This window comes from Olea europaea, unplaced genomic scaffold, assembly GCF_002742605.1.
Source record: "Olea europaea var. sylvestris unplaced genomic scaffold, O_europaea_v1 scaffold176, whole genome shotgun sequence".
NCBI lineage: Eukaryota > Viridiplantae > Streptophyta > Magnoliopsida > Lamiales > Oleaceae > Olea > Olea europaea.
Window position 1 is genome coordinate 728375 of NW_019235321.1, and position 26524 is coordinate 754898.

At 38.8% G+C, this 26524-nt stretch overlaps 2 protein-coding genes across 2 annotated transcripts; both read right to left on the reverse strand.

The window, feature by feature from the left end:
- Nucleotides 1–307: 307 nt before the first annotated feature.
- LOC111378028 lies at nt 308–1597 on the reverse strand. Its single transcript, XM_023001192.1, has one exon. It carries the CDS (start codon nt 1595–1597, stop codon nt 308–310), a length of 1290 nt encoding a protein of 429 aa, XP_022856960.1.
- A 252-nt stretch (nt 1598–1849) lies between these two features.
- LOC111378029 lies at nt 1850–22976 on the reverse strand. The gene is made up of 4 exons (XM_023001194.1): nt 22557–22976; nt 3772–3888; nt 2834–2929; nt 1850–2389 (listed from the first exon to the last, which is right to left on the reverse strand). The coding sequence occupies exons 1-4, from the start codon at nt 22974–22976 to the stop codon at nt 1850–1852; spliced, it is 1173 nt and encodes a 390-aa protein (XP_022856962.1).
- Nucleotides 22977–26524: the final 3548 nt, after the last annotated feature.

Below are 26524 nucleotides of genomic sequence, written 5' to 3' on the forward strand. Positions count from 1 at the left end.
GACACAAAGGGATAGGTTTTAAGCTTTACCTAGAAAGTCTGCATAAACTTGGCCTAAATGATCCTTCAATTTCATTAGTGAAAAAAAAAACAACAATAAAAGAAATACACCTAAAACAAACACACAACATTATAAAACTAAAAAGAAACACACAAAAATAAAAGAAAGAGAAAAGGATATCAATCTTTAGAATCATTTATAGCAACAGACCTTCCAATCTAGAGAAATTCTCAAAAAATGGTTTCAAATCGAGCTTTGGCTCTTGAACACTGGAAATCATATGCGAATTTTTAGAATTATCATTGAATTAAAATTCTAGCGCATCAGATGAAGATGTAACGATAAACTGATCATCAACAAGTTGTTCAATAAGATCTACTTCCTGCAAATCATCTGTATCTCCATGTTGCTTGCAAATGTTAAAAATATTCATTTCCATAGTGATATTTCCAAAAGAGAGTTTCAAGATACCATTTCTACAATTTATCAACGCATTTGAAGTAGCAAGAAAGGGACGTCCTAAAATGACAAGTATTCGTGCATTTGAATTTAAAACAGGATGTGTGTCCAAAACTATAAAATCAATAAGATAATAGAATTTATCAATTTGAACTAGAACATCTTCTATAACCCCTCTTGGAACTTTTACTGAAGGATCAGCAAGTTGAAGTGTTGTTGCTGTTGGTTTAAGCTCTCCCAAACCAAGTTGCTCATATACAGAAAAAGGTAATAGATTAACACTAGCACCAAGATCAAGCAAAGCATGCTCTATCCTATTATTCCCAATCACACAAGAAATTGTTGGACAACCAGGATCTTTGAATTTAGGTAGAGTGTTTTGTTGAATGATTGAGCTCACATTCTCTGTCAAAAATGCTTTCTGTTGAACATTAAGTTTCCTCTTGACAGTGCACAAGTCATTTAAAAATTTTGCATATGAAGGAACTTGTTTGATTGCATCCAATAATGGTATGTTAATTTTGACTTGTTTGAAAAGTTCAAAAATTTCGGAATTATGGTTGAGTTTTGAAATTGGTTGCAATCGTTGAGGAAATGGAGCTGTAATGGGACATTTTTCAACAATAGGTTCAGAAATGATTTTTTTCTCACTTTTGGAAACGTCATTTTCTTGCTTTGAAGTCCCACCCGATTTTAGTTCTTTTGAAGGGATGGTTTTGTCAATAATTTTTCCACTACTAAGAGTCGTGATGGAGTTGGCATTTCCTTGTTGACTTTCAGAAGAACTAGAAGCATTTACTTTAAATTGCCCAGAAGGATTTGGTTGAGGTTGAGCAGAAAATTTGCCTTTCTCTTGAGAACATAAAGAAGAGGTCAATGAAGAAAGTGTGTTCTTGATTTCATTGATGGCTTGTGAAGTTTGATTATTAATATTTGCTTGTCCTTGCATAAAAGACTGCAATGTTTCCTCAAGAGTTTTTGATTGTGGTGGTGGAAAAGAAGGAAATTTTGAAAGCCCTTGAGGTTGTGATAAATGAACACGATTATCATCTCTCCAACTAAAGTTGGGATGATTTCTCCATTGTCGATTATATGTTTCTGAGTATGGAGAAGAAAAAGGCTTGTTGAAAGTGTTCATAGCATTAGCTTGATCATGTCAAACTTCTTTGAAAACGGAATGTTAGGACAATCATACGTAAGATGACCAAAGGTTTCACAAATGCTACAAATTTCATCATTTTGCCCGGGTTTAACTTCCTTTACTTTCCTTAATTCCATAGCTTCAACCTTTCTACACAACTAGTAATCCTAGCATTTAGATCATCATCTTGACTCAATTGACATTTTCCTCCACTAGAACTAGGAAGACTAGGTCTGATTGAGTTTTTGATTATTTTACTATTTGCCAAGACTGAGAATTTTCAGTTAGATGATCTAGAAATTCTAAAGCTTCATCTGGATCTTTATCTAAAAATTCACCATTGCACATCGTTTCTACAAATTGTTTTGTTTCAGGAGTTAAGCCTTCATAAAAGAAACTTATAGTATGCCATTTTTCAAAACCATGATGTGGGCATGTATTTAACAAATCTTCAAATCTTTCTAAACATTGAAAGTACACTTCATTGGTTTTTTGAGAAAAGTTTTGGATTTGCCTTTTCAAAGCATTAGTTTTATGTGCTGGAAAGAATTTCTTCAAAAACTCACTTTGCATTTCTTGCCATGTGCCAATCGACTTAGGTTTTAAAGAGTTAAGCCAAGTTTTTGCTTTATCTTTTAGAGAAAAAGGAAACAATTTCAACTTAACAATTTCATTGGGACAAGTTTGATCGTTAAATGTGGCACATACTTCCTCAAATTCTTTAAGATGCAGATATGGACTTTCGGATTCTAAGCCATGAAAATTAGGAAGTAATGGAATCATACCCGGCTTGAATCGAAAATTATTAGCATTAAGAGGGAAAATGAAACATGAAGGACCAGAATTTTGAGGAGGTTGCAAGTGTCACGCATGGTTCGTACTTGTTGGTTTTCATTTTCATCATGTATGCTTTCATTATCAGCCATAGTAGAAGATGTGAGTGAGTGTTGAGGTGAGTCAAATAAATTACTAAAGAAAGTTTCACAATTATCTTTAACTAAACGATAAGAATATAATTCACAATACCAATATGACATAAAATAACATAAGATAGAAGTAAAGAACGAAAATTAGGTGGCACGACGAACCACATAATAATGAAATGGCAGATCGGGAGGCTCGACCTTCCCTTTTAAAGAAAGAAAATAAATAGAAAATAAAAATGAAGGAGGCTCGACCTTCCGTTAAAGTAAAATAACTAAAGTAATAAGATTGAAAAAGGAACGAGTGTACCTGATTTAAGAAGATTATGACAGAGAAGAAAACCTCACAGAAAGTAGCAGAAAATAATCCTTGACGCAAATCCCTGGCAACAGCGCCAAAAACTTGCTGCAACTTTAAGGTTGCAAACCCAAGTGCAGGTTGTCACAAGTAGTAAATCTCGGAGGTCCGAGGTCGAACCACAGGGAATCGGAAGGAAATAAACTAGTCTATGAGTAGTGAACGGTTGGTGGAAATACGATGAAGACGAACACTAGAGCATTGGGGATTCACTTCGGATAAATGAGTAGAAATTGCCGTTGATCTTTAATTTAACTCATATGAAAATCAACTAAGGAGTCATCTCATATGGAAGATAAAACATTAATCACAAATATATTAAAAGATAGATCTTGATAATTGTTTGAGAGAATATGTCAAAATAAGTTGTTGGAATGTAGAGATTATCTAAGAATTTATTGTGCCAAAATTGTCAACAATAAATCAAAGTCTTTAATAAACCAAAACCATTTGTAGAACATATACTTCAACCAAGTAAGAAGATGAACATTGAAGAACAAAATGAAAGATCAAAGACAATACTATGCATTCACCAAAGTTTCACCCCCAGCTCTAGCTAATGGTTTAGAAATACATAATGAAATGTTACAAAGAAAATGAAAGAAACTAGAATATGATGGAGAGGATTGATTCTCTCAAAATCGTGGGCAAGGTCTCCTTTTATAGGTAAAGGAACATCCAAAATGCAAGTAGACAATGCAACTTGTTTCTGTCCAGCTTCAAGATAGTTGGAATATGCAACTTGATGCCAATTTTCAGATACATTGTGCAGCGAATTTGGACTTATGATCAACAGATAAATTATTTCCACTCGAGTTATCTTTCCATTGGTCCAAATATCAGGTTCATTGGATCTATATAACTCCAGATATGACAAAAACAATGAGTACTGCTTCACAGGTAGACAAGCTGGACATTGCACGGCAATTTTGGCTGCCTTGTAGTACGAATTTGACTTCTTGCAAAAACATGAAGTTGTAGAAACATGCCTTATCTTTCCAACCCAACTTGAATCACCTCAGTTAAATGTCTGAAGCTCATGTTATGATCATTTTACCAACAGCTGCTTCTTGCTTGAGATAGTCACTATTCTTGACTTTTCAACATTATTTTCGTCCACTTGCTCCACTTGTTCTAAATTGGAAATACATGTGAAATAAATCAAATAGATACTCTTTCAAATGTATAATACTCATGCCGACACGTATGTAAATACGTTTTTCAATTAATTGTATTTTTAACCATGTATTTATGGAAATTGAATTTACAGCAAGAGAATTGAAATTAGAGATTAACATTAGTATTTTTAAACAAAGTGAATGTAAAATGTCCTGTAAATGATATATCTTTGAAGCACTTTTAGACACTAATCAACGTCACAGCGAAGCTACGAGTTCATTTAGAATCTTCATGAGCTTTGAAGTTTGGGGGGGTTATGGACCCAAAATGGACGCCGTATGCAAAAGTTATGCCAATTTCTTCGAACGTCGACAATCCAAAAGTTCCATTTATGCAAGCGCCTATTTTTCCACATGAATTCAAATTGATAATATCTATCATACGTCATGATGAAGCTATGATTTCATTCAGAATCATCATAAGCTTTTAAAAACGGTGTTACAGGCCCAAAATGGACACCGTATGCGAAAGTTATGCCAGTTTCTTCGAAAGTCAACAATCCAAGCGTTCCATGTACGCAAGCACCTATTCTTCTACACGAATTCCAACTGCCAAAATTCATCATCCATCACGGCGAAGCAACGAGTTCATTCAGAATTGTCATGAACTTTTTGAAATGTGGGGGGTTATGGGCCCAAAATGGACACCGTATGATGCGAAAGTTATGCTAATTTCTTCGAATGTCGACAATCTAAGCATACCATGTACGCAAGCGCCTTTTCTTCCACATGAATTCAAACAGCAGAAATTCATCATACATCACAGCTAAGCTACGAGTTCAATTAGAGTCACCATGAGCTTTCCAAAATGTGAGGGGTTATGGGCCCAAAACGGACACCATATTCAAAAGTTATGCCAATTTCTTCAAACGTCGACAATCCAAGCATTCCATGTACACAAGTGCATGTTCTTCCACATGAATTCAACTATCGAAATCCATCATACGTCATGACGATACTACGAGTTCAATTAGAATCACCGCGAGCTTTTTGAAATGTGAGGGATTATGGCCCCAAAATGGACACTGTATGTGAAAATTATGCAAATTTCTTCGAACTACGACAATCGAAGCATTCCATGTACGCAAGCGCCTACTCTTCCACACAAATTCAAACTGTTGAAATCCATCATACGTCACGATTAGGCTGTGAGTTCATTTAGAATCGTCATGAGCTTTTCGAAATGTGAGGGGTTATGGGGCCTAAACGGACACCGTATGCGAAAGTTATGCCAATTTCTTCAAACGTCGACAATCCAAGCATTCCATGTACGCAAGCAACTATTCTTCCACACAAATTGAAACTGCCAAAATCTATCATACGTCACGATGAAGCTACATGTTCAATTAGAATCACCGCGAGCTTTTCGAAATGTGAGGGGTTATGGGCCCAAAACGAACACCGTATGCGAAAGTTATGTCAATCTCTTCGAATGTCGACAATCCAAGCATTCTATGTACGCAAGCGCCTATTCTTCCACACGAATGCAAACTGCCAAAATCCATCATACGTCACGGTGAAGCTATGAGTTCATTTAGAATCGCTGAGAGCTTTTCGAAATATGAGGGGTTATGGGCCCAAAACGAACACTGTATGTGAAAGTTATGCCAATTTCTTCGAACGTTGACAATCCAAGTGTTCCATGTACACAAGTGCCTGTTCTTCCACACGAATTCAAACTGTCAAAATCCACCATACGTCATGAAGAAGCTGCAAGTTCATTTAGAATTACTGAGAGCTTTTCGAAATGTGAGGGGTTATAGGCCAGAAACGGACACAGTATGCGAAAATTATGCCAATTTCTTCGAACGTTGACAATCTTAGCGTTCCATGTACGCAAGCGCATTTCTTCCACCCAAATTCAAACTGCCAAAATCCATAATACTTCATGACAAAGCTGCGAGTTCATTTAGAATTGCCGCGAGCTTTCCAAAATGTGAGGGGTTATGGGCCCAAAACGAACACCGTATGCGAACGTTATGCCAATTTCTTCGAACATCGACAATCCAAGCGTTCCATGTACGCAAGCGCTTGTTCTTCCACAAAAATTAAAACCGTCGAAATCCATCACATATCACGATAAAGCTGTTTGTTCCTTCAAAATCATCATGAGCTTTTCAAAATGTGGGGTTATGGGCCCAAAACGGACACCGTATGCGAAAGTTATGTCAATTTCTTCGAACGTTGACAATCCAAGCATTCCATGTATGCAAGCGCCTATTCTGCCACACGAATTCAAACTGCCAAATTTCATCATACTTCTTGATGAAGCTATGAGTTCATTCAAAATCATTGCGAGGTTTTCAAAATGTACGAGTTTATGGGCCCAAAATGGACACAGTATGCAAAAGTTATGCTAATTTCTTCGAACGTTGACAATCCAAGCGTTTTATGTACGCAAGCGCCTATTCTTCCACACGAATTGAAATTGTTGAAATCCATCATACGCCATGATGAAGCTGCAAGTTCTTTCAGATTCATCGTGAGCTTTCCAAAATGTGGGGGTTCTGGGCCGAAAACAGACATCGTATGCGAAAGCCATGCCAATCTCTTCGCATTGACAATCCAAGCGTTCCATGTGCGCAAGTGCTTATACTTCCACACGAATTCAAGCTACTGAATTCCATCATACATCTCGACAAAGCTATGGATTCATTTAGAATCATGGTGATCCTTTCGAAATGGGGTTATGGGCCCAAAAACGACGCAGTATGCGAAAGTTATGCCAATTTTTTCGAACATCGACCATCAAAGCGTTCCGTATGCGCAAGCGCATGTTCTTCCACATGGATTCAAATTGTTGAAATCCATCATACGTCATGGAGAACCTAAGAATTCATTCAAAATCATCGTGACTTTCGAAAATGGGGTTATGGGGGCAAAACGGACACCGTATGCGAAAGTTATTCCAATTTCTTCAAACGTTGACAATCCAAGCATTCCATGTACGCAATCGCCTGTTCTTCCACATAAATTCAAACTTCCAAAATCCATCATACGTCACGGTGGAGTTACAAGTACAATTAGAATCGTCGCGAGCTTTCCAAAATGTGAGAGGTTATGGGCCCAAAATGGACACCGTATGAGAAAGTTATGCCAATTTCTTCGAACGTCGACAATCCATGCGTTCCTTGTACGCAAGCACCTGTTCTTCCACACAAATTCAGACTGCCAAAATCCATCACACGTCTCGACAATGCTGGAAGTTCATTTAAAATTACCGCAAGCTTCCCAAAATGTGAGGGGTTACGTGCCCAAAACGAACACCGTATGCGAAAGTTATACCAATTTCTTCGAATGTCGACAACCCAAGTGTTCCATGTATGCAAGCACCTATTCTTTCACATGAAGTCAAACTATTAAAATCCATCATACATCATGATGAAGCTATGAGTTTATTCAGGACCATCGCGAGCTTTCTAAAATGGGTTTATTGGTCCAAAACGGACACCGTATGCGAAAGTTATGCCAATTTCTTCAGACGTGGACAATCCATGCGTTCCATGCATGCAATCTCCTATTTTTCCACACTAATTCAAACTATCAAAATTTGTCATACATCATGACAAAGCTGTGAGTTCATTCTGAATGATCATGTGCTTTCCGAAATGGGGTTATGGGCACAAAATTGACACCATATGCAAAAGTTATTCCAATTTCTTCGAAGGTTGACAATCCAAGCGTTCTATGTACCCAAGTGCCTGTTCCCCCACATGAATTATAGCTGCCAACATCCATCATATGTCATAGAGAACCTAGGAGTTCAATTAGAATCATCGTGAGCTTTTCGAAATGGGGTTATGGGCCCAAAACGGACAGCGTCTCAGAAAGTTATGCCAATTTCTTCGAATGCCAACAATCCAAGCGTTCCATGTAAGCCAGCTCCTGTTCTTCCACACGAATTCAAACCACTAAAATCTATCATACATCATGGCAGAGCTGGGTGTTCATTCATAATCACTGTAAGCTTTTTGAAATGGGGTTATGGGCCAAAAACAAACGCCGTATATGAAAGTTATGCCAATTTCTTTGAACGTCAACAATCTAAGTGTTCCATGTATGCAAGCGCCTATTCTTTCACACAAATTCTAACTATCAAAATCCGTCATACATCATGGTGAAGCTAAGAGTTCATTCAACCATCGTGATCTTTTTGAAATGGAGTTATGGGCCAAAAACGGACAGCGTATGTGAAAGTTATGCTAATTTCTTCGAACGTCGACAATCCAAGCATTCCATGTATGCAATCTCCTATTTTTCCACACTAATTCAAATGGTTGACATCTATCATACATCACAATGAAGCTATGAGTTCATTTTGAATCATCGTGAGCTTTTTGAAATGGTGTTATGGACCCAAAACGGACACCGTATATTTTCGTTCGAACGTCGACAATCTAGGCATTCCATGTAGATAAGCGCCTATTCTTCCACACGAATTTAAACTGGAAAAACCTATCATATGCTATGAAGATGCTATGATTCAATCAGAAATTTTCATGAGCTTTTTGAATTGAGGTTATGGGTTCAAAACAGACATCGTATACAAAAGTTATGCCAATTTCTTCGAACGACGACAATCCAAGCGTTCCAGGTACTCAAAGGCCTGTTCATCCACGCAAATTCAAACTGTTAAAATCCATCATACATCATGACAAGGCTATAAGTTCATTTAGAATTGTCGTGAGCTTTTCGAAATGGGGTTATGAGACCAAAACGGACACCATATGTGAAAGTTATGCCAATTTCTTCGAACGTTGACAATCCAAGCGCTCCAGGTACGCAAGCGCCTGTTCTTCCTTACGAATTCAAACTGCCAAAATCCATCATACGCCACCGAATAGTTGTGAGTTCGTTCAAAATCTTTGCAAGCTTTTCAAAAGGTGGGGAATTATAGATCAAAAAGGGACACCGTATGCAAAAGTTATGCCAATTTCTTCGAGCATGGACAATCCAAGCGTTCCATATACCCTAGCGCATGTACTTCCATAAGAATTTAAACTGTCGAAATCTATCATATGCTATGACAAAGCTATGATTCATTTAGAATCATCGTGAACTTTTTGCAATGGGGTTATAAGCCCAAAATGGACACCGTATGCGAAAGTTATACAAATTTCTTCGAACATCGACAATCCAAGCGTTCCATGTACACAAGCGCCTATTCTTCCTTACGAATTCAAACTACCAAAATCCAACATACGTCACCGGATAGTTGTGAGTTCGTTCAGAATCTTTGCAAGCTTTTCAAAAGGTAGGGAATTATAGATCAAAAAGGGACACCATATGCTAAAGTTATGCTAATTTCTTCGAGCATGGACAATCCAAGCGTTCCATATACCCAAGCGCCTGTACTTCCATAAGAATTTAAACTTTCGAAATCTATCATTTGCTATGACAAAGCTATGATTCATTTAGAATCATCGTGAGCTTTTTGAAATGGGGTTATGAGCCCAAAATGGACACCGTATACGAAAGTTATACCAATTTCTTCGAACATCGACAATCCAAGCCTTCCATGTACACAAGCGCCTATTCTTCCTTACGAATTCAAACTGCCAAAATCCATCATATGTCACGGGATAGTTGTGAGTTCATTTAAAATCTTTGCAAGCTTTTCGAAAGGTGGGGAATTATGGATCAAAAAGGGACACCGTATGTAGAATTTATGCCAATTTCTTCGAGCATGGACAATCCAAGCGCTCCATCTACCCAAGCGCCTGTACTTCCACACGAATTTAAATTGCCAAAATCTATCATATGCCATGACAAAGCTATGATTCATTCAAAATCATGGTGAGCTTTTTGAAATGGGGTTATGAGCCCAAAACGGACACCGTACGCAAAAGTTATGTCAATTTCTTCGAACATTGACGATCCAAGCATTCCATGTACACAAGTGCTTGTTCTTCCACATGAATTTAAGCTGCTAAAATCCATCATACATCACGACGAAGCTATGATTTCATTCAAAATCATCGTGAGCTTTTCGAAATGGGGTTATGGGCCCAAAACGGAGACCGTATGTGATATTATGCCAATTTCTTCCAGCGTCGACTATCCAAGTGTTCCATGTACGCAAGCACCTGTTCATCCACACAAATTCAAACTGTCAAAATCCATCATACATCATGATGAAGTTACGAGTTCATCCAAAATCGTCAAGAGCTCTCTGAAATGGTGTTATGGGCCCAAAAAGGACACCGTATGCGAAAGTTATCCAAATTTCTTCGAACATCGACAATCTAAGTGTTCCAAGTACGCAAGCACCTATTGTTCCTTACGAATGCAAACTGCTAAAATCCATCATACGTCATCGGATAGTTGTGAGTTCGTTCAGAATCTTTGCAAGCTTTTCAAAAGGTGGGAATTATAGGTCAAAAAGGGACACCGTATGCAGAAGTTATGCCAATTTCTTCGAGCATGGACATTCCAACCGTTCCATAGACCCTAGCGCCTATACTTCCACAAGAATTTAAACAGCCAAAATCTATCATATGCTATGACAAAGCTATGATTCATTCAGAATCATCGTGAGCTTTTTACAATGGGGTTATGAGCCCAAAATGGACACCGTATACGAAAGTTATACCAATTTCTTTGAACATCGACAATCCAAGCGTTCCATGTACACAAGCGCCTATTCTTCCTTATGAATTCAAACTGCCAAAATCCATCATACGTCACTAGATAGTTGTGAATTCGTTCAGAATCTTTGCAAGCTTTTCAAAAGGTACGGAATTATAGGTCAAAAAGGGACACCGTATGCAAAAGTTATGCTAATTTCTTCGAGCATGGACAATCCAAGCGTTCCATATACCCAAGCGCCTGTACTTCCACAAGAATTTAAACTGTCGAAATCTATCATTTGCTATGATAAAGCGATGATTCATTCAAAATCATGGTGAGCTTTTTGAAATGGGGTTATGAGCCCAAAATGGACACCGTATGCGAAAGTTATGCCAATTTCTTCGAACATCGACAATCCAAGCGTTCCATGTACACAAGCGCCTATTCTTCCTTACGAATTCAAACTGCCAAAATCTACCATACGTCACGGGATAGTTGTGAGTTCGTTCAGAATCTTTGCAAGCCTTTCGAAAGGTGGGAAATTATAGGTCAAAAAGGGATACCGTATGCAGAAGTTATGCCAATTTCTTCGAGCATGGACAATCCAAGCGTTCTATATACCCAAGCACCTGTACTTCCACACGAATTTAAACTTCCAAAATCTATCATACGCCACGACAAAGCTATGATTCATTCAAAATCATCGTGAGCTTTTTGAAAGGGGGTTATGAGCCTAAAACGGACACCGTATGCAAAAGTTATGCCAATTTCTTCGAACATTGATAATCCAAGCATTCTATGTACACAAGTGCCTGTTCTTCCACATGAATTTAAGCTGTTGAAATCCATCATACATCACAACGAAGCTACAAGTTCATTCAAAATAATCGTGAGCTTTTTGAAATGGGGTTATGGGCCCAAAACGGAGACCATATGTGAAATTATACCAATGTCTTCGAACGTCGACAATCCAAGCGTTCCATGTATGTAAGCGCCTGTTCTTCCACACGAATTCAAACTGTCAAAATCCATCTTACGTCATGACGAAGTGACGAGTTCATCCAAAATTATCAAGAGCTCTCCGAAATGGTGTTATGGGCCCAAAATGGACACTGTATACGAAAGTTATCCAAATTTCTTCGAAAGTCGACAATCCAAGCGTTCCATGTACGCAAGTGCCTGTTCTTCCACACGAATTCAAACTGCTAAAATCAATCTCACATCATGATAAAGCTATGAGTTCATTTAGAATCGTCATGAGCATTTCGAAATGTGAGGAGTTATGGGCCCAAAACGGACACTGTATGTGAAAGTTATGCCAATTTCTTCGAACGTCAACAATCCAAGCGATCCACGTACGCAAGCGCCTATTCTTCCACAAGAATTCAAACTGGTAAAATCCATCATACGTCACAGCGAAGCTGTGAGTTCATTTAGAATCATCGTGAGCTCTCCGAAATGGCGTTATGGGCCCAAAACGATTACCGTAAGCGAAAGTTATGCAAATTTCTTCGAACATCGACAATCCTAGCGTTCCATGTACAAAAGTGCCTATTCTTTCGCACGAATTCAAACTCCTGAAATCCATCATACATCACGATGAAGCTACGAGTTCATTCAAAATCATCGTGAACTTTTCGAAATGGGGTTATGGGCCTAAAACGGGCACCGTATGCGTAAGTTATGCCAATTTCTTCAAACGTCGACAATCCAAGCGTCCCATGTACGTAAGCACCTATTCTTCCACTTGAATTCAAACTACCAAAATCCATCATACGTCATGGGGAAGCTGTGAGTTCATTTAGAATCATCGCAACCTTTTCGAAATGTGGGGGATTATGTGCCAAAAATGGACACCGTATGCAAAAGTTATGCCAATTTCTTCGAACGTCGACAGTCCAAACTTTCCATTTACGCAAGCACCTGTTCTCTCACACGAATTTAAACTATTAAAATCCATCATCCATCATGGCTAAGTTGTGAGTTCATTCAAAATTGTCATGAGCTTTCCAAAATGGGGTTATGGGCCCAAAATCGACACCATGTGTGAATGTTATGCCAATTTCTTAGAATGTCGACAATCCAAGCATTCCATCTATGCAAGCGCCTGCTCTTCCACATAAATTCAAACTTCTGGAATCCATCATACATTATGGAAAACCTACAAGTTTGTTCAAAATCATCATGTGCTTTCCGAAATGAGGTTAGGGCCCAAAACGGGAACCTTATGCGATAGATATGCTAATTTCTTCGAACGTCGACAATCCAAGCGTTCCATGTAGTCAAGTGTCTATTCTTCGACACAAACTTAAACTACCAAAATCCATCATATGTCACAGCGAAGCTCTGAGTTCTTTTAGAACTATCATGAGTTTTTCGAAATGGGGTTATGGGCCCAAAATGGATACTGTATACGAAAATTACACCAATTTCTTCCAACGTCGACAATCCAAGCGTTCCATGTACGCAAGTGCCTATTCTTCCACACGAATTCAAACTGCCAAAATCCATCATATGTCACGAGAAAATTGTGAGTTCATTTAAAATCGCAGTGAGCTTTTCGAAATGGAGAGGGTTATAAGCCCGAAACGGACACCGTATGCGAAAGTTATGCCAGTTTCTTCGAACGTCGACAATCCAAGCGTTCCATGTACGAAGCGCCTATCCTTCCACAAGAATTCAAACTGCTAAAATCCATCATACGTCTCAACGAAGTGATGAGTTCATCCAAAATAGTCGTGAGCTATGCGTTCAAAATGGACACCGTATACAAAAGTTATGCTAATTTCTTCGAACGTTGACAATCCAAGCGTTCCATATTCGTAAGCACCTGTTCTTCCACGAGAATTCAAACTGCCAAAATCCATCATACGTTACAATGAAGTTACGAGTTCATTCAGAATCATCGTGACCTTCCCAAAATGTGGAGAGTTATGGTTCCAAAACGGACACCGTATGCAAAAGTTATACCAATTTCTTCGAATGTCGACAATCCAAACTTTCCATGTACGCAAGCACCTATTCTTCCACATGAATTCAAACTATTGAAATCTATCATCCATCATGGCTAAGTTGTGAGTTCATTTGGAATCGTCGTGAGCTTTACGAAATGGGGTTATGGGCTGAAAATCGACACCGTATACGAAAGTTATACCAATTTCTTCGAACGTCGACAATCTAACCGTTCCATTTAAGCCAGCTCCGGTTCTTCCACACAAGTTCAAACTACTAAAATCTATCATACATCATGGAAAAGCTGGGTGTTTATTCGGAATCATCATGAACTTTTTGAAATGGGGTTATGGGCCCAAAACGAACAACATATACGAAAGTTATGCTAATTTCTACGAACGTCGAGAATCCAAGTGTTCCATGTACGCAAGCACCTATTCTTTCACATGAATTCAAACTATCAAAATCCATCATATATCACGATGAAGCTAAGAGTTCATTCAGAACCATCGTGAGTTTTTTGAAATGGAGTTGTGGGCCCAAAACGGACACCATATGTGAAAGTTATGCCAATTCCTTCCAACGTCAACAATCCAAGCGTTCCATATACGCAATCTCCTATTTTTCCACACTAATTCAAACTGTCAAAATCCATCATACATCACAACGAAGCTATGAGTTCATTTTGAATCATCGTGACCTTTCCGAAATGGGGTTATGGGCCCAAAATCGACACCGTATGTGAAAGGTATGCCAATTCCTTCGAACGTCGACAATCTAGGTGTTCCATGTTGGCAAGCACCTATTCGTCCACACAAATTCAAATTGGAAAAATCTATCATATGCCATGACAATGCTGTGATTCATTCAAAAAATTTCGTTAGCTTTTTGAATTGGGGTTATGGGTTCAAAATAGACACCATATGTGAAAGTTATGCCAATTTCTTCAAACGTCAACAATCCAAGCATTCCATGTATGCAAGTGCCTGTTCTTCCACACGAATTCAAACTGCCCAAATCCATCATATGTCATGGTGAACCTGCGAGTTCATTCAGAATTGTCATGAGCTTTTTGAAATGTGGGGGGTAATCGGCCCCAAACGGACATCGTATGCTAAAGTTTGGGCCAATTTCTTCGAACGTCGATAATCTAAAGTTTCCATGTACGCAAGCGCCTATTCTTCCACACGTATTCAAACTGCTAGAATCCATCATATGTCATGGGTAAGTTGTGAGTTCATTCAAAATCATCGTGACCTTTACGAAATGGGTTACGATCCCAAAATCAACACCGTACGTGAAATTTATGCCAATTTCTTAGAATGTCGACAATCCAAGCGTTCTATGTACGCAAGCGCCTATTCTTCCACGTGAATTTTGCTGGAATCCATCATACATTATGGAAAACCAAAGAGTTCATTTGAAATCATCGTGTGCTTTCTGAAATGGGGTTATGGACCCAAAATGTACGCCGTATACGTAAGTTATACCAATTTCTTCAAACGTCAACAATCCAAGCATTGTATGTACGCAAGTGCCTATTCTTCCACATGAATTCAAACTGTCAAAATCCATCATATGTCACAGTAAAGCTCTAAGTTCATTCAAAATCATCGTGACCTTTCCAAAATGGGGTTATGGGCCCAAAATGGATACCGTATGCAAAAGTTATGCCAATTTCTTCGAATGTCAACAATCCAAGCATTCGATGTATGCAAGTGCCTGTTCTTCCACACGAATTCAAACTGTCAAAATCCATCATATGTCATAGTGAAGCTGCGAGTTCATTCAGAATCGTCACAAGCTTTCTAATGGAGAGGGTTATGGGCTCGAAACGGACACCGTATGCTAAAGTTATGCCAATTTCTTCGAATGTCGACAATCCAAGCATTCCATGTACGCAAGCGTCTATCCTTCCACACAAATTTAAACTACCAAAATCCATCATACATCACGACGAAGTGGCGAGTTCAACCAAAATCACCATGAGCTCTCTGAAATGGTGTTAGGGCCCAAAATGGACACCGTATGCGAAATTTATGCCAATTTTTTAGAAACGTCGGCAATCCAAGCATTCCATGTACACAAGTGCTTGTTCTTCCACTCGAATTCAAACTACTAAAATCCATCATACATCACGGCGAAGCTATGAGTTCATTTTGAATGGTCATGAGCTTTTCAAAATGTGAGGAATTATGGGCCCAAAATGGACACCGTATGCGAAAGTTATGCCAATTCCTTCGAATGTCAACAATCCAAGCGTTACATGTTTGCAAGTGCCTGTTCTTCCACGTGAATTCAAACTACCAAAATCCATCATACGTCATGGAGAAACTATGAGTTCATTCAAAATTGTCATGAGATTTCCAAAATGTGGGCAGTTATATATCCAAAACGGACAACGTATGTAAAAGTTATGCCAATTTCTTCGAATGTCGAAAATTCAAGCATTTCATGTAAGCAAGCGCCTGCTCTTCCACACGAATTCAAACTGCCAAAATCCATCATACGTCGAGTTCATTCAGAATCATCATGAGCTCTCTGAAATGGGGTTATGGGCCCAAAATGGACATAGTATGTGAAAGTTATGCCAATTTCTTGGAACGTCAACAATCCAAGCATTCCATGTACCCAATCGCCAGTTCTTCCAGATGAATTCAAACTACTAAAATCCATCATAGGTCCCGACATATCAATGAGTTCATTCAGAATCATCATGACCTTTCCAAAATGTGGAGAGTTATGGGCCAAAAATGGACACCGTATACGAAAGTTGTGCCAATTTCTTCGAACGTCAACAATCCAACTATTCCATATACACAAGCGTTTATCCTTCCACACTAATTCAAACTACCAAAATCCATCATACATCACGACGAAGTGGCAAGTTCAACCAAAATTGTCGTGAGTTCTCTAAAATGGTGTTAGGGCCCAAAACTGACACCGTATGCGAATGTTATACCAATTTTTTCGAACGTCGACAATCCAAGCATTCCATGTACACAAGCGCCTATTCTTCCACTTGAATTCAAACTGCCAAAATCTATCATACATCATGGTGAACCTATGAGTTCATTTTGAATCGTTATGAGCTTTCTGAAATGTGGGGAGTTATGGGCCCAAAACGAACACATGTACGAAAGTTATGCCAATTTCTTTGAATGTCAACTATCGAAGCATTCCATGTTCGCAAGTGCCTGTTCTTCCACGTGAATTCTAACTACCGAAATCCATCATACATCATGGCAAATCTACGAATTCATTCAGAATCGTCATGAGCTTTCCAAAATGTGGGGAGTTATGGTTCCAAAACGGACACCGAATGCAAAAGTTATGCCAATTTCTTCGAATATCGACAATCCAAGCGTTCCATGGATGCAAGCGCCTGTTCTTCCACACGAATTCAAACTACCAAAATCCATCATACATTGAGTTCATTCGAAATAGTTGCTAGCACTCCAAAATGGGGTTATGGGCACAAAACGGACATCGTATGTGAAACTGATACCAATTTCTTAGAATGTCGACAATCCAAAAATTCCATGTACGCAATCGCTAGTTCTTCCACATGAATTCAAACTGCTAAAATCCATCATATATCAAGGCATAGCAATGAGTTCATTCAGAATCGTCATGAACTTTCCAAAATTTGGGGAGTTATGGGTCAAAAACGGACACCGCATGCGAAAGCTATGTCAATTTCTTTGAACGTTGACAATCCAAGTGTTCCATGTACGCAAGTACCAGTTCTTTCACACGAATTAAAGTTATCAAAATCCATCACACATCACAGTGAAGTTGTGAGTTCATTCAGAATCGTCGTGAGCTTTTTGAAATGGGGTTATGGGACCAAAATCATCACCGTATGTGAAAGTTATGCCAATTTTTTTGAACATTAACAATCCAAGCCTTCCACGTACGCAAGCGCCTGTTCTTCCACATGAATTCAAACTGCTAAAATCTATCATATGTCATGGTGAAGGAACGAGTTCATTCAGAATCGTTGTGAAATGTGGGGGTTATGGGCTCAAAACGGACACCGTATGCGAAAGTTATGCCAATTTGTTCGAACGTCGTCAATCCAACCATTCCATGTACGTAAGTGCCCATTCTTCCACATGAATTCAAACTGCTAAATTCCATCATATTCATGATAATGTTGTGAGTTCATTCAGAATCATCGTGAGCTTTTCGAAATGGGGTTATGGGCCCAAAATGGACACTATATGCGAAAGTTACGCCAATTTCTTCGAACGTCAGCAATCCAAGCGTTCCATGTAAGCTAGCTCTCAAACTACTAAAATCTATCATACATCATGAAAAAGCCTGGAGTTCAATCAAAATCATCATAAGCTTTTCGAAATGGGTTATGGGCCCAAAACGAACACTGTATGCAAAAGTTATGCCAATTTCTTCGAATGTCAACAATCCAAGTGTTCCATGTACGCAAGCACCTATTCTTTCACGTGAAGTCAAACTACCAAAATCTATCATACATCACGATGAAGCTATGAGCTCATTCAAAACCATCGTAAGCCTTTCAAAATGGGGTTATGGGCCAAAAGTGGACACCATATGTGAAAGTTATGCCAATTTCTTCGAACGTCGACAATCAAAGCGTTCCATGTATGCAAGCGCCTATTCTTCCATGTGAATTCAAACTGCTTGAATCTATCATATGTTACGGCGATGCTACGAGTTAATTCAGAATCATAACGAGCTCTAAAAAGTGTGGGGAGTCATGGGTACAAAATGGACATCGTATGTGAAAATTATGCCAATTTCTTCGAACGTAGACAATCTAAGCGTTCCATGTACGCGAGTGCCTGTTCTTCCACATGAATTCAAACAACTGGAAACCAACATACATCATGGTGATCCTAAGAGTTAATTCAAAATCATCGTGAGCTTTTCGAAATGTGGAGAGTTGTGGGGCCAAAACGGACACCGTATACGAAAGTTATGACAATTTCTTCGAACGTCGACAATCCAAGCATTCCATGTACGCAAGCGCCTATTCTTCAACATGAATTCAAATAGCTAAAATCCATCATTCTTCATGATAAAGCTGAGAGTTCATTCAGAATCATCGTGAGCTTTCTGAAATGGGGTTATGGGTCAAAAACAAACACCGTATGCGAAAGTTATGCTAATTTCTTCGAACGTTGACAATCCAAGAGTTCCATGTACGCAAGTGCCTGTTCTTCCACGTGAAGTTAAACTACCAAAATCCATCATACGTTACGATGAAGCTACGAGTTCTGTAACGTCCTGACCCCTAGTGGACCGGAATGCTACTTATTTTACTTAGCTTAACCAGTGGTTTAGTAACAAGTGTATACATTTTAGCGAAAGCTTACATCTTCGAATAATAATTTAAATAACAATACTTTAAATACTTTGAACAAAAACACTGAATCATTTTTCAAACAACAAAATGTAATTTATTTGAAGGAAACATAACTTGTTCTCGCATTCTGCGTTATTCAAAACTTTAAAGAAATAACATTTCATAAAAATAAATCCAAATCACTTATTCATCGGATTTCCATGGGCTCGTTGCATCACTCTCCATCTTCTCCTCAATCCATGCCCAAGGTAGAATTCCTTCAATATGTAGAGATGGGATTAAACCCGTGAGTTGAAAAACTCAATAGGTGTCATAGGTGCATTCGTGATCAAGCTATACATTTCAAAACATTAACTTTATAACTTTTCATACATATCATACCCGGAGGCACCATTTGACATGAAGGGGTATGCCGTACCCGAGGGCACCATTTGACATACGAACATTTCTTCAAAATAGAGGGGTATGCCGTACCGGAGTACCATTTGACATACAACCATTAACATAGAGGGATATGCTGTACCGGAGTACCATTTGACATACAACCATTAACATAGAGGGATATGCTGTACCGGAGTACCATTTGACATACGAACATTAACATGAATCTAAACTTATAACTTAACACGATTAAACACATTGCACCTCTACCTATCTTGATTGATGCTTTTGAAACTTTGAAAACTTCGATGAGACTTGGACGTTGAAAGAAATGCACTCCTTGGATGTTTGAAAACCATTGAAAATTGATGCTTGAAAACACTTCTTAAACTTCTAGGAAAAATAGTTTTCCTCCCTCTCTTTTTCTCTCTTGGAAACTCTTTCTTTAGTATGTAAAAGCTTTTGCTTTTGGTGTGAGAAAAAATGAGTGAAATTAGATCTCTATTTATAGGTAAATATCCCATAACTTAAAGCAAATGAAGGGTCAAATTTCATTTAAGAGAGAAAACATGGGTGCCATTTAATTTCGAGGTTAAATGCTTCAATTTAGTGGGGTTTTATTGCCAAAAACGTGGGTGGCCCTTTGAGAAACTAATTGATGAAAATAAATATTTAAATTCTAGAGAAAAATGAGAATTTTTCAGTTCAGGCAGTTTCGGTCGATCGATTGTAGTCCAGTTGACACTACACAGCTTTCAGTGTTTCTATCATAACTTTTTCTCCCGTTATCCAGTTGAGGTAATTCAAAGTGCGTTGGAAAGCTAACTCAAAGAGCTACAACTTTTATTTAGATATCATTTTCCAAATCGAATGTTTCCTATGTCAAAAATGGGTCTCAAATGAGATTAAAAATTTGAAATATACTTTAGTCATCCAATATTCATGCCTTAGTGCCACTAAGGTATCTAGAATTATTTGGGGTTCTACATTCTCCACACCTTAATTAAAATTTTGTCCTCTTAATTTACCTTCTGATTGGGTGAATAGTGTTGTAACTGGTCTTTGGCTTCTTCTTCTTTTTCCAAGTGACTTCTTCTACGCCGTGATGATTCCACTATATCTTAACCAGCTGAATCTCTTTATTCCTTAGTTTATGCACTTTTCGATCCAATATCTTGATCTATATTTCCTCGTACGACAAATCTTTGTGTACCTCCAAGGTTTGATAACTCACTACATGACTAGGATCATGTACATACTTCTTTATCATCGATATATGGAACACATTGTGCACTGCCGATAATTCAAGTGGCAAAGCTAGTCGGTAAGCCACATTTTTGACTCTATCAAGTATCTTGAAAGGTCCAATATACTGGGGTCATAGCTTGCCTTTTTTTTCCAAATCTAAGTACACCTTTCATCGGTGCTACTTTCAGAAACACTTTATCCCCAACTTGGAATTCTAAATCCTTCCTCCTTGTATCTACATAGCTCTTTTGTCGATCCTGTGCTGCCTTTATTCTTGCACGGATCTTATCGATTACCTCGACCGTCCTTTCAACTATTTCTGGTCCTAAAACTCTCTTCTCTCCAACTTCATCCTAATGAACAGGGGATCTACATCTTCTACGATAGAGAGCTTCGTATGGTGCCATTCCAATAGTTGCTTGGAAACTATTATTATAAGAGAACTCTACTAGAGGTAAGTATGACTCCCAATTACCTCCTAGATCTAAAATACATGTTCTCAGCATGTCTTCCAAAGTTTGGATGGTCTTTTTAGACTGACCATCGGACTGAGGGTGATATGCTGTACTAAAGTTCAGCTTCGTTCCCATAGCTCCTTGTAGACTTTTCCAAAATTTGGATGTGAACCTTGGGTCTCTGTCAGATACAATGGATACAGGTACACTGTGTAATCTCACAACCTCGTTAATGTACAACTGTGCCAATTGGTCTAAACTGAATGTCATTTTCACTGGAAGAAAATGAGTTGACTTCGTTAGTCGATCCACTACTACTCATACAGCATTATTTCCTCTTGCTGACTTTGGGAATCCAACCACAAAGTCCATCGTGATATTTTCCCATTTCCATTCAGGTATATCTAGTGGAATTAACAATCCAGCTAGTTTTTGGTGTTTTGCCTTAACCTGTTGACATACCATGCACTTCTGCACGTACAGCCCTATACTTCTTTTCATATTTCTCCACCAAAATATATCTCAAAGATCTCGATACATTTTCGTACCATCGGGATGTGCGGTGTATGGGGGTGGAATGAGCTTCTTTCAATATCTCGTTTCTCAAGGCTTCGTCCTTAGGTACGCAAATTCTTCCTCTAAATATCAGTGCCTGATCCTCAGCTATTCCAAAGCCCTTATTCTTATCGGTACCAACTTCATTCTTAATCTTTTGCAAAAATGAGTCTTTATTTTGTGCTTCTATAATTCGATCTCTAAGAGTAGGTCGAATTATTAAATCTGCTAGACGAGCAGTGACTTGTCCTGGTGTGGTAACCACTTCGATCTGCAACTTTTCCAAGTCCTTGACTAACTCCACTTGAGAGGTGGGTAGTGACGTCAATTGTCCCATTGATTTTCTACTTAGAGCATCGGCCACAACATTAACCGTACCCAAATGGTAGTGAATAGTGCAGTCGTAATCGTTCACTAATTCCAACCATCGTCTTGTCGTATATTCAATTCCTTCTGTGTGAGGAAATACTTGAGACTTTTGTAATCTGTGTAGATATCACACTTCCATCCATACAAGTAGTGTTGCCATATCTTCAAAGCGTGTACTACCGCTGCAAGTTCTAAATCATACGTCGGGTAGTTCTGCTCATGTTTCTTCTATTGTCTTGAAGCATATCATTCTGCATTAGTACACATCCCAATCCTCGCTTGGATGCATCGCTGTATATAACAAACCCTTTCGTACCTTCAGGTATTGTTAATACAGGTGCTGATATCAACTTCTGCTTAAGTTCTTGGAAACTTTGTTCGCATTTTTTCGTCCATTGGAATTTTACTCCCTTCCTTGTAAGCTGTGTCATTGGTCTAGCTATTTTGGAGAATCCTTCTATGAATCTCCTATAATATCTAGCCAATCCTAGAAAACTCCGTTCTTTGCCAGCATTTGTTGGTGCTTTCCAGTTGGTTACTGCTTCTACTTTTGCTGGATCTACATCAATCCCTTGGGCAGTAACTACATGTCCAAGAAATCCAACTCGTTCAAGCCAAAACTCGTACTTCTTGAATTTGGCATACAGCTTCTCCTTGCGTAATACCTCTAAGGCTATTCTCAAGTGCTCTTCATGTTGCTCCTTACTCTTGGAATATATGAGAATGTCATCGATGAAGACTATGACAAACTGATCCAAGTATTGATGAAACACTCGATTCATCAGGTCCATGAACACTGCAGGTGCATTGGTTAGCCCAAACGACATCACCGTAAACTCGTGGTGTCCATATCGAGTTCTAAAAGCTGTCTTAGGTATGTCCTTTGTCTCTACTTTCAGTTGATGGTATCCCAATTGTAAGTCGATCTTGGACAATACCTTAGCTCCTTTCAGTTGATCTAACAGATCCTCGATCCTCGGGAGTGGGTACTTATTCTTGATGGTTAATCGATTTATCTCCCTATAATCAATGCACATCCTCATGCTTCCATCTTTCTTCTTTACAAACAACACCGACACACCCCATAGAGATACACTTGGTCGTATGAAGCCCATATCTAGGAGTTCTTGCAACTACTTCTTTAATTCTTGTAGTTCCTTTGGGGCCATTCGGTATGGGGCCTTAGTTACTGGTGCCGTCCCAGGAATTAGGTCTATGGTGAATTCCACTTGTAGATCTTCTGGAAACACATCTACGAATTCCCGTACTACTGGTACATCTTCAACACTTATCATCTCTTGTTTCCCTCATGAGATACTTACTAGATAACCTTGACATGTTTCTTTTCTCAACATCTTCTCAGCTTGTAAAGCCGATACTAGTCGAATAAGGGGTTTTGTCTTCATTCCAAGGAATGAAAATGGTTTCTCTTCTGGTTTCTGAAATGATACTTCCATTTCTTTACATTGGATGGTGGCGTAATTACAACCTAACCAATCCATGCCTAGTATTATATTAAAATCCTTCATTTCTATCATGTCTAGGTTCGCTTCCATTGGTTTTCCCTCAACTTTGATACTTACTGACTTGGCTATTCTATTAGTATTCAAAGGGTTGCTTGAAGGAATACTAACTTCTAATGTACTTTTCGACTTATCACAGGTAATACTTGATTTAGCCATAAAAGTTGTTGAAGCAAAGGAGTGTGTAGCTCCTGAATCAAATAATACATAAGTAGGTGTATTGGCTATCAGTAGAGTACCTGCTATGACATTAGAGTTTTCCTCTACATCCTGTTGAGTCAATGCAAAAACTCGTGCTTTCCCTTTCTGGTTCTGGTTGCTGTTATCATCCTTCTTCTGGATATGTGTGGGACAATCCCTAATGATATATCCTGGCTTGCCACATCGAAAACAGACAATTTTTCGTTATAAGCACTTGCCACGATGTGTCCTTCCACACTTATAATAGGGCGCAATAATCGGCACAATGCTTTTATTGGCATTGGCTCCGCCATTAGCTTTCTTGTTCTGGCACTTGCCTTTTCCCTTGTCCTGGCCATTCCATTTCCTCTTTCCTATGTTACCATTGTTTAGTTGATTGAATAGTTGACCATGTTATTCGGCGCTAGTCTTTTGGTACCAAATAGCATGAGCTCTTTCCAGCACTTTACGGTATGTGGTGAAGCGACGGGACATAAGTATCATGCTTATATCCGAGTTCAGCCCTTGTTCAAACCTTCGTACCTTCTTATCTTTCGTATCCACCAGATGTGGAGCATACCTTGAAAGTTGATCAAACTTCTTCTCATACTCAGTCAGGGACATAGTCTTTTACTTGAGTTGGAGGAATTCACTTTCTTTGTGATCCCTCAAGGACTAGGGAAAGTACTTGTCCATTACTTCCCCTTTGAATTGCTCCCAAGTCAATTCTGCTTGTTGCTTAGGGGTCCTTGTCCTTGACATTGAGTGCCACCAGTGCTTGCATCACCGAAGAAAATGAACTCAGCACACTGGACTTTTTGAGCATCCGTGCACCCTATTAATCGGAATATATGCTCCAACTTGCAAAGCCACTCCTCGGCTGCAAGTGGATTAGCTGCTCTGTTGAAGGTAGGGGGCTTGTGCCTTCGAAATTTCTCGACCACTGAAGCATGGTTTGGAACATTAGGAGCTAGTGGTAGGGGTTGAGCTTGGTTCGGGTTTTGCCTGCCTAGGTCTTGAACCGCTCGAAGGAGGTCTCTTATCAAGTTTTGGTTTGCGCGGGCCATTTCCTTTAGATAAAACATATGGTTCTTATTAGTTTCATTCTTCGAATACTAAAGCAAAGAAGATAGTATTTTATTTCTTGACATAAAGGAAGCTATTACAAGGATTTAAATCTAATCCCTATAAGTTCTACGGATCTTCTTTGGTGGAGCTTCATCTTCGGAGGAGTCTTCCGCCTCAGGTCCGGACTCTATGTCCATCTCAACTTATGGCTCAGGCTCAGGATCATTCTCTAAATCATCCTCGGGTTCTTCTTCGGGATCTTCTTCCTCAGCCAAAGGTTCCTCCTCAAGCTCCTCATGGATTACATCATCCCACAAATCAATTAGGGCATGGTAATACCTCTCAAACTCGAACAGGTTTGGGTTGCCTTCTAACATGTCATCCCTAACCGTGACTCCCATATCTCCCCATTGATGTGGGAGGGAGTGTGTGAGGTTATTTATGGCCTCGATATGCGTGATCTCCATTCCAGCATTAACTGCCATCATGCATCTCTCATAGATGTCATACACATGTTCGCTAAGCGGTCGGGTCGGATCAGTTACATAGTTTTCATAGAATGAATAACAATTCTACGGTTCAATGCTTCTCTATATGCCCTGGCTTTTCTACGAGCCATATCTGTTGCATTTTCACATAGATCATACTTTTTCTTTGCTTAAAGAAAACATGCAAATATTTAAACTTTCATATCATGTAATTCCCTTTAAGCCCTTAGCTTTTGCCCAAGTCCATTACATATCTTTAAATAACACATCTCTAAATCATATCAAAGTATCATAACATAAACATAATCATTAACTTTAAACATGAACATACCTGGGCCATAGGATGAGATTGATGGATGGATGCACGATGCCATGGAATACCTTAAACTTTTCATTTTCCTTTTGTTTTAAAAAAAAAACATACTTGGTCTACAGAACTGGCTACCTTGCTCTGATACCACGTTGTAACGCCCTGACCCCTAGTGGACCGGAATGCTACTTACTTTACTTAGCTTAACTGGTGATTTAGTAACAAGTGTATACGTTTTAGCAGAAGCTTACATCTTCGGACAATAATTTAAATAAAAATACTTCAAATACTTTAAACAAAAACACTGAATCATTTTTCAAACAACAAAATGTAATTTATTTGAAGGAAACATAACTTGTTCTCGCATTCTGCGTTATTCAAAACTTTAAAGAAATAACATTGGAAAACATCTCATAAACATAAATCTAAATCACTTATTCATTGGATTTCCATGGGCTCGTTGCATCACTCTCCATCTTCTCCTCCATCCATGCTCGAGGTAGAATTCCTTCAATCTGTAGAGATGGGATTATACCCGTGAGTTGAAAAACTCAATAGGTGTCATAGGTGCATTTGTGATCAAGCTATACATTTCAAAACATTAACTTTATAACTTTTCATACATGCCGTACCCGGAGGCACCATTTGACATGAAGGGGTATGCCGTACCCGAGGGCACCATTTGACATACGAACATTTCTTCAAAATAGAGGGGTATGCCGTACCGGAGTACCATTTGACATACAACCATTAACATAGAGGGATATGCCGTACGGAGTACCATTTGACATACGAACATTAACATGAATCGAAACTTATAACTTAATACGATTAAACACATTGCACCTCTACCTACCTTGATTGATGCTTTTGAAACTTTGAAAACTTGGATTAAAAACTTCGATGAAACTTGGACGTTGAAAGAAATGCACTCCTTGGATGTTTGAAACTATTGAGAATTGATGCTTGAAAACACTTCTTAAACTTCTAGGAAAAATAGTTTTCCTCCCTCTCTT

Excerpts from the sequence above, each read along its gene's own strand:
- LOC111378028 (XM_023001192.1), bottom strand. The coding sequence starts at position 1,597 with ATGAACACTTTCAACAAGCCTTTTTCTTCTCCATACTCAGAAACATAT.
- LOC111378029 (XM_023001194.1), bottom strand. The coding sequence starts at position 22,976 with ATGTGCATTGATTATAGGGAGATAAATCGATTAACCATCAAGAATAAG. Across the intron at positions 3,889-22,556 it reads AATTCAAGAAGTACGAGTTT|TTGGGTTGGAAAGATAAGGC; the intron begins TGGCTTGAACGA and ends AGGTGATTCAAG. Across the intron at positions 2,390-2,833 it reads TCATAATCTTCTTAAATCAG|CCGGGTATGATTCCATTACT; the intron begins GTACACTCGTTC and ends TTTCGATTCAAG.